General features: G+C 36.5%; 1 protein-coding gene across 2 annotated transcripts in view; it reads right to left on the bottom strand.

Annotated features, from left to right (window-relative positions):
- Positions 1 to 14,969, bottom strand: part of cpne2 (copine II) — a 38,229-nt gene that overhangs the window by 12,260 nt on the left and 11,000 nt on the right. For both annotated transcript variants that reach the window (XM_015017567.1, XM_015017568.1), the window contains exons 6-11: positions 14,184 to 14,267; positions 13,211 to 13,300; positions 12,941 to 13,039; positions 11,157 to 11,243; positions 10,024 to 10,083; positions 372 to 505 (exon numbers count right to left, since the gene is read on the bottom strand). In XM_015017567.1, the coding sequence (XP_014873053.1) occupies positions 372 to 505; positions 10,024 to 10,083; positions 11,157 to 11,243; positions 12,941 to 13,039; positions 13,211 to 13,300; positions 14,184 to 14,267 (554 nt within the window). The remainder of the gene's footprint in view (positions 1 to 371; positions 506 to 10,023; positions 10,084 to 11,156; positions 11,244 to 12,940; positions 13,040 to 13,210; positions 13,301 to 14,183; positions 14,268 to 14,969) is intronic.

Consider the following 14,969-nt stretch of genomic DNA (forward strand, 5'->3'; position numbering starts at 1 on the left):
ATATTTATGTTTTGCTTCCTGGTTCCTTCCACCCGTTTTTGGGTTCTACTCTTAATCGTGTTGTGACAGTTTTGTATTTCAGTGGAAATTTACCAGGATAATCCACAACATGTGGATGTAAAGCACAGTTTCATTCAAAGCTTACGTCCACTCATCAGACATGTTATATTAATTTAAATGATCTGAAATGTCCCTTTTCCACGGTGAATTATGATAAAAAAAAAAGCAATCAGAATATTTTGTTTAATTCAATAATTTGGAGCATAACTTTGATTTTAGAGAAGTATACATGCTTATCCATACATCCCAACATTTGAACTAATAACTGCAGCCTGAAACAACTTAGCAGAGAGGCTGAGCTCCTTCCTTACGTGTCGTAATCCTGTATGATTTGGCCAACAGCTAAAATGGCCGACAGATACTCGTTGCTGCCCAGCGGGTTGATGTAGTGGAGAGACGACGGCTCTCTGGGGTTCCCGTTAGACGCTGTGAAGTCTATCCCAACCTGAGGAACACAAAGTAGAGACAGTTATCTTAAGATCTGCACAGTTAGTTTTAATGTTAAAGTCAGAATTATTTTTAAAAGCTTCACATGTGCGCCTGCTGTTGGAGTTTTTTCTTTCTCAGTGCAAAGAAAAGTTTAAAGAAACATCTTCTGCATCTGTTCATGTTGTTTACCAACTTTGACTTTTTATTACAAACGTACTGTAAAAAACGGTATTCATTGCTGTTTTTTGGTGGTTTGTGAGCCACATAGGATGCTAAAGACCCCGTGTGGCTCCAGAGTGGCATGTTTCAAACCCCTGGTCTAAGTAAAGTGCAGTCCTGATTATTGTTTGTGCTCTTACTTTTGTTTTTTAAACTCTGCTGTAACCCTCAGCTTCTAAACCCCTTAAATCTCACTTAAACATTGACCTGCTTCATCTACTTTAATCTGGCTGCGTCTGGAGCCAAAAGGAGTCATTTTGAAGCAACTAAAAAAGGAGCAAAGATGGAACATGTGAAAGTAGAAGAGAGAAAGATTGGATTGGAGTTGCATATTTTCCCAATACTAGTGTATTAACCTCCAGCAGAATTGTCTTGTCTTTACCAGATTCTAAACTATTTAAATCTGGAACGTTTTATTCCATTAAACATGTGATAATCTAGGAAATTTGCTCTACAGAACAATTCAAAAAGTAGTGATGTTATTCTTATAAAACAGAACAAAACAAAGAAAACACAAGGCATGAATTTTGACTCGATTCAAATAGAAATGAGAAGAGACGGGTCAAACCCAGTAATAAATAACAAACACATTGTATAGCGTGATAATGAGCTCAGCCAGGCTCTGAATCGTTAGCAACCCGAGGAAGAGCGAGTTCTGCAGCAGATGGTCTGATCTCTCACACTGAAGTTAAGATCTTGGCGTCTGCTGGAGATTATATGAAGAAACAGGATAAATCCCCCAATCCATGGACAAACTTTAGAAACTTCTTCATGATAGTCATATTCAATAAATTAGAACAGACGCATGATGAGTCTTTTTTGTTAGATTAAAAGTAGTTTTTGAAAATAACCTTTAAGCAGGAACTAAACTTTCATTAAAGCCACATTTCTGTTTTTAAAAATAGCTATTTTTATTAGTCTGATGTAATATTCTAATTTTAAATGCCATGTTTGTGGTTAAGAGAAATAAAGGTGTTAAGACATCAATATTTATGTAATTAATCTATAAAATGTCCTTCGCTTGGTGATACCAAAATAAATGGACTTTTCAATCATTTGTATTTTTGAATGGGAATAAAAAACAAACCAGATATGCTGCTGCTACATGTTTAGCACTGAGATGCTAATTTAGACTAGCATAGCTTTGCTGGTAGACTAATAGTTTTTAGCACCATTTGAACACGATAATCTTTTGCAGTGTCCAATCAGGTCGATTTTTGAAGAAAAAATTAACCCCCAGTGGGCCGAGAGAAGCGGTTTTGTCGTCCAATGCTGTTGTTTGTCACATGTGCGTCAGATTTACAGTCCTACCAGAAACATATGAATACAAAGGTTCCAGCTCTGGACTTTTTTATTTAACAAAAACAAATAAAATCTTGGGGTGCTGTGGTGGCACAGGGGCAAAGCAGAACCCACATATTGAGGCGTTGGTCCTGGTGCTGGTGGTCGCAGGTTTGATTCCCGGCCTGGTGACATTTACCACATGTCTTCCCCCTCTTTCCTGTCGAACTACTTTCAAATAAAGGCTACTAGAGCCAACAAAACCTTAAGCAAAAAGTCTTTAACACAATAAAATCTATGTAATTAACTAATTGAAATTAATGCATTAAAGTCCTGGCTTTACATAAAATGTTATAATATTCATGATTATGATCAGTGGGTGTAAATTTCTATAAATTACATATGTTGATGGACACAGACTTTGGATGGTGTGTTAGGTAAGATTTGACCAAAAAACTCAGAAACTTTTAGATTAAACTCAGAAATTTTCTATTAAAAAAAAACTTTGAGTTTCAACTTGAAAACTAAAAGAGAGGTTTTCTATCTTCTCGGTTTCTCAAACTTTTTGGCAGAAAGCTTGCTCCTCCATTTTTTTTTTTTTTTTATCTACAGGCCCATGTCACAGCCACACACAGTAATGTTCTGTGCAACATTACACAGAAAGTTGAGATTTTCAATGTATTTGATGTTTTTTTTAATGTTTTTATCTTTTCTTTTTATCTTTTTATTACTTTCTTTTTATTTCTCTTGCTCACTGTTTGCGTCACATGCTGTTTTTATTTTAATTATGTAAAGCACTTTGAAATGCCTTGATGCTGAAATGTGCTATACAAATAAAATTTGATTTGATTTGATTAGAAATGTGATTTTAGAATGTTTGCATGAGACATTCCTCCCAGCGTACACATCAGCGTTTTCTGGTGAACGTCTGTTTGGGTTTACAATGCGCCTGAGCAAACTGACAGCTGATGGATCATCTCCGAACTATTACAGCGCTCGTCCTCCGTTGCCCTCCACTGACAGATGTGACAGCTGTGATGCGATGACGGATGAAGCCATCTTGACTTGTTCTTTGCTTCAGGCTGGTTGTAGTTTTTAAACGCGTAGAGCTAATAAAACTTGACAAACAGTTTCAACAGGAGAGCGTTCACTAAATAAAACAAACAGATGCGTCTGATTACTGTATATTTTACAGCAGGGATTGTTTGAGACTTTGACTACACTGACAGCTCATCCCATTACCACCAACTTCCTGTTGAGCAGCTGACATGCTGACATTCACACTCAAGTTTTATTATTGGCTTCCCTGTTGAATATTCGCCAGAATCGCTGACACATTTGCAGCTGAAGAGCCAGAGAGATGATGGAGGGGAGCGAGGACGGACGAAGGTGTCGGAGCGTTGGTGAGCGCCTTGTCCTCTCCTCCTGAGACGGTCAACAACGACAGCCAACATTTTAATGTTTTTGAGTCACATTGCACTAATTTATTAATGAGACATATTCTATTTAAATATAAAGTTGCAAAAACTACAACAGAGACAGATTACTTAGAGTTTGAGTAGAAAGAAAACTAACATGATGTGAATGTAAAAGCTGTTATTCTCAGTTGGGATTTTATACGCCTACATCATACTAAACAGCATAAAAATGATTAATTAAATATCACTAAAACAATCACAAAATCCTGGGGGGACTGATCAATATGAAAAGCTGTTCAACATTACTTAATTTTACTTATCAAGCTAGTTAATTATTAATATTTTAACAGTTTCTTAGAGGGTTTTATCAATACTTTCTGGCCCAACCGGCAAAATATCACCATCATATGACTAAAACAGTGATCTGCTATTGTGCAAATACAGAGAGTACAGTAAATATAGTAGCTATTAATTAATTCATTAATAATTTTATACATTTGGGAAATGCTTTAGGAAAAGAAATAACATTTTATTCAAAGCCAATCCTGATTGTCTTGCATCTTTCCTAACAGGAAGGTTTTTTTACTCTGCGATGAATCCTCCAAAGTCTCTCTTTTCCACTCGTTGACAATGAAACTATGAATGATACGAAGCATTCAAAATGAATAACATCCTGACTCATTTGAAGTGAGCCTCTCCACCAAAGCAGGTTGTTTCTTTGTGTTGTCGCAGAGGAGCGACGCGTTCTCCTCCGGCTCCCACAGCGCCGAGCAGGAGAGACGTTCCCCTCCTGCAGATTAGGATTAAAAGCCTCGCTAAGATTGACTGAACGCTGCAGAACGGCTCGTCTTTCTTGGCTGGTTTTGTACACAACTTCTTCTGTGTGTGGTTGTTATATGGTAGTACCAAAAAGGATAGATGATGTCACTGGTGACTGGGTGTCTGAGAGAGGTTATTCATGGTGAATCAAAATTAGTGTCAGTTTGCATAAGCAGCTAGTGCAGAAAATATGTTTGAAGATATTCTGTGGACCTGTGCAGCTAAAACGCACCAGGACTTTTGGTTTGTTTTGGGAGTCTGCATATCAACAAAAGACAATGAAAACATTCATTCAGAGGAGCATGTATAAGTATTTATATAAGGTAGAGATGTAACATAATAAAATTACACTTAAAGCATTCAGTCTGCAGTCTGAATACTGCTGGATGTTTCTCCCGACTCCAGCAGGATTTATTCTCCTAATGGCTCTAAACCGCAGAGCTTAAGAAAGCTGCAGGATTCACGGTTCCTCTTTTAGTTTTAATAGGTTATCAAACACTGAGCAGAGCACAGAGGAGAGAGTTTCCTGCTACTGAACCATCTCATCAGCGAAAACTGGGAGATCAAATGGAGAAGAGTGAATTAGCAACTGGATAAAAGCAACTGCAGCTGATGTTTAAAGGGGCAGTTACTGATTTTATAGCATTTCTGGGTAGTTTAACACTTTTAACAGCAGTAGGTTTTATATCTAAATGTCATTTACACTGACTTGTGTGAACTAATTGTTTCTAATAACGGAACAAAAGCATTTTCAAAAGTAAATATGTGATAATAGCTTTAAATATATGTATCTATATTATGTAGTGGAAGTTTGTAAAATGAATAAACATAAAACATCGACTCTGCTCAGCTCTTATGACTCAGAGCTCATCTGTCGCTGCATGTTTCTCATAAATACCGACAGAAAACAAGCCACACTCTGGTCACTGTGTGACATAAAACTCAGTTTGTTTGTTTTTCTGATGATGTAAGTTCATGTAAACATTTCTTCTACTTGATATGAAAGCTGAAGAATTTGAATCATCTCTAAATCCACATAAAGTAACCATCTGAGATCTTGTGGGAATCTTTCACCATTTCATCTTTCATTCTGATAAAACAATATGAAAGATGAGCTGCAGAAATCAATCAATAAATTAGAATATATGCCCCAATGGGCCTCATTTATCAGATTAAAAGCAGATATTAAACATAATTTACATTAAGCCCATATTTCTATTATTCTTTATATTTTTATGTAATATTCTGACTTTAATACCATCTTTCAACTGCAAGACAAAAATAATCATAATTAATAGAAATAAAGGCTTTCAAACATCCATTTGTGTCTAAATAAACTTTATAATGTGTCTCATTTAGTGATGAAGTTCTTAAAATAAATGTCCTCTACAATAATATTTAAATTTATTGAATGGGTCTAGTCAAAGGCCTGATTACATCAGGTGATTATTCTTAATATCAGAGCTAAATTTTTAATGGAGTAATTAAAATAAATAAAAGCTTTAAAATATGCTGGGTAAACTTTTCTTTTTGTGATTTCTGAATCTGCATTTTATTTAAGGGTGTCGGAGAAAATTAGTTTAATACTTTAACACATTCAGAATGGTATTCGGTAAAAATAGCACTTTAAATTCAAAGTTGGACCTTTTAATGGACTTTTAATACAACTTTTAGTGTAACTTTATATTAAAGGTGTCATTATTTACTGAATTAAACTTCATGACAACAATCATAAATATTTATGAAAGCTCCTTCATGTTCATAACAGATGTTATGTTTATGTCAGTCTCATGCAAACCCCTTCAAATAAAGTGTTAACAATAAAAAATGATAGTTGTTAAAAGTTAGAGGGGTATGAATACTTCTGCACTGTACCATTGTTTTCTATGAGGCTGTAAATATGACTAAACATCCATTACATCATCTAAATTCACTTCTCTCTCTCTCTTAAAAAAGAAAATGTCCTTAACATTCATCAGCGGCGCAGAACGTCACCATGGCAACAACAGCTACCTTCTCTGCTTTAAGTCTCGCTTCCGACAACAAGGTGGCAAAAACAGGCGGTACCAAAGAGACGCAGCCATTGTCTGAGCTTTAACGCAGCACCGAGCACGGCGCCAGCCCAGAAAATCTGCACAGCGTGTTCTGTGTCAGAGTTCTGCTCAACCGGACCCAGAAGACCCACAAAGCAGCTGCTGCAAAGCAGGCGAGATCCAAACACACGAACCCTGCCTCAGAGAATAACAGCCGCATGGAGAGCTGCAACTCACCATTAACTGATTCATCAGATGGCAAAACCGGCGCATTCTGCAGATTCTTTCATTAAACCACTTCAGCATGTTTGATAAAATATTAAAAATACATTAAAATTCAAATAAACAAATAGCTCAATTTCTATGTTAAGCAGGAAAATAAACATTTTATTGAATAAAATTTAATAACAGCATTCCTTGATCATTTGTAGCAAAGGATGCATCAGAAGCTAAAAAACACAAGAATAACTGAACAATTGGAAAGAAAAATGTGATTAATATCATTTGAACCAGGTGAAGGTAAAACTGTGGAACATATTCACATTTTCTGTATGGTTTTGGCTTGATTACTGTTCTGATTAAGTCTGTGTTACTGATTAATCAATTACTATATTAGTTGACAATTATTAATCAGATTCATCGTTTCAGTCCTACCTACATGCATATATATGAATTATTCTGGGTTTTAAAGGTTATTTCTAAATGAAATATTTGTGGTCAAAAGTCAGAACCAGTTGGTTTGTAATGCAACAGGTTCAGGTTTAAACACTATATTACATTCAGAGAAGGCGTCTAAAATTATTTACTGAAATGATTTGAAGTTAGGACCAACAGATTTAATGTGTTAAGTCCATAAACCCAGAGTTGGATTACAATGTTTACATTTAGTGAGTTTAAAGTTAAGAGCTTTTTAGCAATTATTCCTGGATTTTATGATGTTGCTTCATTTAGAAGATGAATTAAAAACTAAGATTCAGACTTGATAAGAGCAGCAGCTTTTCTGTCTATTAATGTATTTGACAAAGGAAGTCATTAAAATCAAAAGAGCTTCTTCTGGGTGAAAGTTGCTGATCAATATGAGGAGGTTGAACAAATCAATGCAACAACTTTTTTTCTATTTACTGTAATCACCCAAAACATCCAAATATATCCTCTAAAGAGCAGGGAAGGGGTTTCATCACCTTATGTTCCCTCGGAAAATTAAATGAAAACCATTCTGGCAGCTTTGGATTGCATCGCTGAGTGATTTAAACGAAATGAAACTGTGACTTCACAGCCATGAGGGCCATGCAGACGTCTCTCATGGGAAGCGATTTATTACGCTGCTGTGCTGCGTATACTCAGCGAACACATTAAGAGTAAATTAAAGCTTGTGAATTCAGTCTCTGCCTTAAGAAAGAAAAGCTTCATAACTGGATAATAAAACCATGAACGGATTATTAATCTGAACAATAATGTTATTCTGAGGAGCTTTCATCTAAAATGAAATAAAGGACAGATTTTCATTTCCAGAGCATCTTGCTCTCCTGTTAATTCTTGTTTAACTTTAGAAGTTTAAAATGAAAAGAAATCATCAGAAAATGACTGAGTTCTGACTTAGAAATATTCAATTCAACTTAGTTTGTGTTGCACATTTCAGCAACAAGGCAATTCAAAGTGCTTTACATGATAAAAACACAATAAACAAACAGGAAGTACAAAATTAAGAGAAGAAATAAAAACTTGTAATCCAGACTAGAATTAAACTTTGTTCCAGTTATTATTAATCAAAGGCAAATTTAAACAGCTGAGTTTAGCTTTGATTTAAAGGAACTCAGTGTTTCAGTAGGTTTGCAGTTTTCTGAAGTTTATTCCAGATTAGAGGAACTGAATGCTACTTCTCCATGTTGGGTTCTGGTTCTGGAAGTAGAACCAGAACCAGAAGACATGAAATGCTGTTGCAGTAAACAATGCGACTGAAGATAAACGCATGGATGAGTTTCTCTATCCTGTTGGGACATTAGTCGTCTAATTGTGAAAATGTTCTTCAGGTGATAGAAGGCCGACTTTGTTACTGTCTTAATGTGACTCTGAAGGTTCAGGTCAGAGGTCATCCTGGTCTCTGGTTTCCAGCTGTAAAAACTGAAGCTGTGTGTTGACTCTAGATCTATAACTATAGATCAGTAACTCTAGATCGCTCCTCTTCAGGTCCAAAGATAATAACTTCAGTTTTGTTTCTGTTCAGCTGGAGAAAGTTTTGGCTCATCCACACATTTATCTGTTCTAATCTTATTTCTTGTTATAACCTGAGTTAGAGGGAGCAGATAGATATTGAATAACAGGGGTCCTAGGATTGAACCTTGGGGTACCCCACATGTGACCTCTGACCTCTTCGATGAGATGTTTCCTCTTGAAACAAAGGAATCTCTGTTCTTTCTGTAAGATTAGAACCGGACAACACTGAGGTCCAACAGAACCAGCACTGTTCAAGTGGATGTCATTGAACACTTTGACTAGGCCAGGCTCAGTACAACTGTCACCATGGAAACCAGACTGAAAGAAACAACATTTTTTCAGTAGTTTTGCTGATGAATTGGGAGGTTGGAGATCAGCCTGTAGTTCTGCAGCAGTGATTTGTCCAGATTTTCTTTTTCTATCAGAGGTTTGATAACTGATGGTTGTGCAGTAAAGCTAATCGAACCCCTCCATGTTTTTGTTTATTTCTGTGTTCTGTCAAGGCAATTGCTAATATTATCTCTGTTTAGCCATTTAGTCTGTTTTAGTGGCATCTGTTGCCGTTTTCCTCCATGATGGATCTGGACGGCACTTAGGCAAGTGCCAAAAAGGTACTCTGGAAAAAAAAAAAAACCCCAGCAGCAATTTTTCTGTCTTTGAATCATTAGACTGTTACATCAACAAACTTCCCTAGAGCCGTTTTCTCTTAGCTTAACTTGCATCTCAATCAAAACTCATAGACACCATTAGTATATTTTAGTAATTACAGAAATAATTGTTTCATCATATTTATATGCCCTTTCCCTCTCGCTTTTATAGTTTATTTTTAAAGCTCTAAAAACTTTACCCCATATCTCTGGTTTATTTTATTTCAGATGTATGTTTTTAAATGTTGTTTGTAAAGAGCTACAGTGTTTTGTAAAAGGCTACAGTACGTAGAGAAATGTTTCCAATCAGAAAAAAAATTTTGTGAACCAAATAATTCATACGTTTCTTCTTTATCTGAATGTTTTTTCTTTGAAAACTTTAAATGTATTTTGAGGATTGGAGAAGGAAAAAGGGAAGTGAATGTGTTTCGTTGTGTCTGTTTTCATCCAGAATAATAATAAAAAAGCTCGGTGTGTGTGAGTGACTTTGGACGGCCGTTATAAAGGAGGGTTACACAAAAAGATGTGACGTAATCAGGAAAACAAAAGGTTTCTCCAGACCAGAGTTTCATCCATGTCTGAAATTCACAACGTCTCCCTGATGTTAAACACATTTATCTTTATTTTAAATCACTTTTATCTAAAAATTCACCTATTTTTTTTGGGCAGAATACCTCAAATTCCCCCCTAGTGCACTCATTTTCCCGCCACTCAGTGCCTCCTCCCTCTCTGCATGTAAATGCCTGCAATCCAGCTGAAACCCGGGAGATGAAAATAGAAAATCCGAACGTTTTCCATCCATTTTGGAGAGCAGAGCCAGCGGAAACATGTATCTCATTATCACAACACTGCAGATGCTGAAAAGGGAACAAAAGCTAACAGGCATGCTGACATCGTACTCACTGTAAACATGAGCTGGCATCCCCCCAGAATGTAATCCAGAAAGGTGTAATCATGTGCAATCTGAAACAGCAAAAAGAGCAGATTCATGTTTCTACTCTAAATAAAAATTTGTTTGCTTCTTCATGCAAAGCTTTGTTATTTGAAATTTAGATTTAAAAAATCATTTTGTTTGAGAATAATTCCCTCTCCAGTTACAACAAATGTTCAATTTTAATCCCTGCTACAAGCCAGCAAATAAAATTAATATATTAGCACTTTTCTTCATTTTTTGTGCATGAAAACAGCCAGGATGAAGAAAACAATCAATTATGAGAGCCTGTCATGCACAGAGCTTTAATGCTGTTTTAATAGGCAGCTAAAGACTCCATGTTTCAGCTTTATGCGTCATCTGTGGCGCTCCGAGCTCCGGCTCTAATTAGTTACTGGCGACCAGGTCTGATCGGATGTGTGTAAAATTCAGACAAGCTAATTCTGTTTCTTTCGGCTTCATTACTCCAGTTTATCTCATTTTAAAGCAGCGAGCTCAGCTTCAAAGTAAAATACACAGAAACATTTAGATTCAGTTTTATTCATTAAATGCTAAATATTGTTTGCATCTGTCTAAATAATTTCTTTGTGTAAACCTGCATTTTTGCCACTGTGGAGACTCAAAAGTGCAAAAGAATTGAGGAATGTTTTAAATACTGATGGAAGGTGTAAAGAAATGAGTTTCCAGATTAAAGGATAGCTAAAACCACAGATCAATGTTTTTTTTATTGATACAGTCTCTAAATAGTTTATTTAGGGCTCTATCTTTATACTTCTGTGCAAATTTGTACATTTTTGTGTAAATTTGTTTACTTTTGCAATATTTTTGCTTAAAACTGCCTCAGTGCTGCCCTCTGTAGGTTGACCAGAAGCTACTGCAGTTAAATTTTCCTATTGGCTACAGCAGTACAGCGGGATACAACTACATGAAAGCTCCGCCCACGTTAGGGGATTTTTTTTTTTTTAATTATTTGTTAGGGAGTGGAGGTCATCTTTCACAGGGAGACTGTTACACATTGAGCTTCAAAACAGCCATTCATCCAGAAACCAAGTTGTTCGTCCATCCATCCATCCATCTTTTCTTCCATCCATCCATCCATCCTCACCTTACAGGACTTTAGGATGATGACTCCTGAGTTTTTGTAGTTTTTCTTCTTTTTCTGTTTCTTGGGATTGATGCAGTCAAACTCCACCTGAGGAGTGAAAAAATGTGAGAAAGTGTCAGAAAAGAAAAAAAGAGGAGAAATGTAAAAAGAGAAAGAGGATGGGTGAGAGCAGAGTTGAGAAGAGGCGACAGGGATCTGACTGTCTGGGTCTCCGCCTACGGTACCTCTAACTGGACTGACAAACGTTCAGTATTAAAACCCAGCTGGGCTTCCTGACGGGAATATGAGGAAAAAAATGTTAGTTAATGTGAAGAAGGTGAGCAGGAAACTGCAGAGACACGTTAAATTGGAGAGCCTTTGATCAAAAAGGACGTTTGAGACGCAAGCACAGTTTAAGTCATGATTCATGTGACAGGTAAACACTAAACGCCGTCACGCTCCTCCGGCTCGCTAACGGCTGCTTGTCATTTCATCACCCTTCTTTACAGTCTCTATTTTTTCCATCCGCCACCTCTCCATCCGGTCTGTGTCGCTGTTTGCTTGTTATTTAGCAGCACCCCCCCCCCCACCCCGTCTTTACACACACATCATTATCACACATGAAGGGGAGTCAGTGGGAGGACACACAGAAACACAGGGAGCTGCTAATGAATGAACTGCGCTCTGATCTGGAAGTCTTTATATCTTTAGTTGACCAGCAGCAAAAGGGAAAAAAAACCTCAGAGGAGAGAAAACTTGCATCTGTGAGCAGGATTATTAGCAAAAGATGTGAATAAATAGATTTTTGGTTTCATTTTGACAGTTTGATGTCAGATAATGAATAAAGCTCACAACATAATCCATGTCAATTAGTTTGCCAGGCATTAATTACTCATGTCTGAGTTTATTTTTTATTTGTGTGAAAAGCATTGAGTTACAATGGATTGCAAAAGTATTCATACCAGTAACACGTTTCCAGAGTTATGACCACACAGAAAGCCTATGTAAGCTTAACTTTTCTGCCCTTAACACTCTTTCTCAATTTCGCTGTGAACTTTAAGGTTCAAAATCAAGAAATGTAATTTATTTACTCTTAAATTAATCCTGGATATAATCAAACAAACTCCACTTGGTAGAAAAAAACTTTAACTCTTAATTAACTGAGTCATTGTATGTTTATTTTTACCTGCCTCATAATTTACTGAATTATTGTGTTTTACATACAAATAACATCATTCAGTTCACCATCATTGCTTACACACTGTCATTCATTAACCCAAAATACTTTCATCTTACATTCCACTAATCTAATGTACTGTTGCTATGCATTTTGTACTGTAATATATAATTAATTTAATTAAAAAAAATAAAATAATAATTAAGAAAACAAGAAAAAAAGTGCTAAAGACTGAAATTCTTAGTCGAAAAGGTTGACTTTCATTCTCCATCTGCTAATAATGAAAACAACACACTGGTCCAATGTTTTTGAGTAGTTTTATTTTTTTATGTTTGAGGAAGTTTTCATTTCTGACTAATAATTCTCAAGATTTTCTGATCATATTTTATATTTTTTGCACACAAAATGAAGTTTTTGCAGAAAATTTCTGATGATTAGATATGAAAATATTGTTTACTTAATTGCTTGGAAACTAGACTGAAAAGTAATGAAATAATTTAAACAATCGCTCAGAATTGGAAGCTGTCAGGATCACGAAGGGTTCAGAAAGTAGAAGTAAAACCAAACAGATTTTAGAGACACTGAACACAAGCGGCACAAACGCACCAACAGTAACGTCGGTTTTTACCTCCACTGAGTTCTGCGCTTCGCTCATCTTGGAAACTGTGGTCTGAAACTCTCCGATGAAGTCATGGCCGCCATCGTTATCGTAATCATAACACAGGACCTGTCAGCGAGCAGAACGCAGCGGATCAGACGGTTTGTCTTCGTTTTCTACTCCACACAAGAACAAACTGCTTCACCAGGCTCCAAGAGATTCACTACTTCATTCAACGCTTCATTTTTTTTAACAGCAGAAATGACCAAAACGTTGGTTTTCAGTGAGAGAAGGACCGACCTTAATGTTTCTCTCCACATCTCCATTGCACAGAGAAATGAGAGGCACAGTGAAGGGCTTCCACACCGGGTCTAACGTGTTCTTTATCACCTGAAGTCACAGAAACGGCATTATTCAACCCGACAGCAGCAAATCAGCTGGAACCACAGAGGAGCACATAAACATGACTTTATAATAACTGTTAAAAGAAATTAAGATACAAGTCAGGATAAAATTTCTTACTGCCAAGAATGATTCTCTAAAGAAATAACAAATATGTAGCATTTCAAGTTCAGAAGAAAAGTTTTATAGTAAAAAAAAAATTTAAAATCAGATTTCACATCTGTGCAACAACAGATGAGTAGAAAACAATATTCAGCCTAACAACCACAGGCTTTACCTGTTATAACTAAAACAACAAAACAAAATGGAAGTCAGAAGAACAAACATTCTGTCACTGAAGGCATCACTGCTTCTAAACAGCCAATCAAACTCATCAATCAAGTTATTTAAATAAAGAAATCAGAGTAAAGTTCAGTCCCATCAACAAACTCTGTGCAGCTTTTATTTGATTTGAGCACAAAAATGATCAGAAGAGAAGAAGTTCCTCGTCTCATTTAAGAGTCACTAAATCCCAAAATGAGCGTAAAATTGAACTTTTGCCCCCGTTCCTCATGTTTGATACATGAGCCACTGTGAATGTGTCCCTTTTTAAATTAACATGAACGCCTAATGATGCTTCAGTTAGGAGTCAAAATTTGCTGCTAAACTTTGCTCTGTTTCTTGCTCTTGCAGAACAAACCCACTTTGCAAATGCATGTGCAGAATTTATCCAGCTAAGAGCACTTAGAGCTGGGTCGTCTCATTTTCATAATTCTGTGCACGTTTTGGCAGAATCAAGAGCAGAGTTTGCACAATTTCACCAAGTTTGTTTATTTTTGCAACTGGCAATAGTTGAATAGATTAGATGATTTAATTCACAGTAATGACTAACCTCTGTCCTGTGCACCAGCATCCATTTACCATCTTCCCCCTGTTTGTGAAACTCCAGGTAGGGATCTGATTTACCAAAGAAATCCTGCAGAGAGCACAATTTAAAACGTGATAAACTTTATTTCACTTCATTCTTCCTTACCGTTAATTTCTCATAATAGCCTCAGCTGGAATTTTATGATAATTTAAACACCGCCTTCGCCAAAAAGGCATTTCAGCAGCAGCAATTACTGTTTTTAATGCATCCTGGTGATTTAACAGGAGGGTGCACAGCAGGTACGCGCCTGGATGAGCTGAAAACAGCTCAGCAGCTGCTCCACTCTGTGTAAATTCTGCTCAATTCAAGCAGCTTCATTTTACTGATAGATAGAAGCAAAGAGAGAAGCTGTGAATGCAATCAAATGTGGCAAAAAAACCCAGGAAAAAACACAATGAATGAGTCATGTTTAACCAGAATGTTTAAATGGTTCTGCTCAGCAGAGCCATTGTTAGACTATTTTCCTTTTTCACACAAGTGGCAAAAACAATGCATCCTGCATTCTTTACACATTTTTTAAAAACAGTTATTTTTATTCCACCCGCATTTTCACATTTTTAAAGAAGAAGGTGGTTAAAACATTTTCTGTGTGGGCTCTGTTTCTGAATTAGTATGCAGAGGCTGAGTAGATTCACATGTTTGTGTTTGCATCCTGACTTTCTGCATGTGCCCGTATGTGTGTGTGTGTGTGTGTGTGTGTGTGTGTGTGTGTGTGTGTGTGTGTGTGTGTGGGTGTGTGTGTGTGTGTGT

This window comes from Poecilia latipinna, unplaced genomic scaffold (genome assembly GCF_001443285.1).
Source record: "Poecilia latipinna isolate Pla-1442-1.1 unplaced genomic scaffold, P_latipinna-1.0 Scaffold2161, whole genome shotgun sequence".
Taxonomy (NCBI): domain Eukaryota; kingdom Metazoa; phylum Chordata; class Actinopteri; order Cyprinodontiformes; family Poeciliidae; genus Poecilia; species Poecilia latipinna.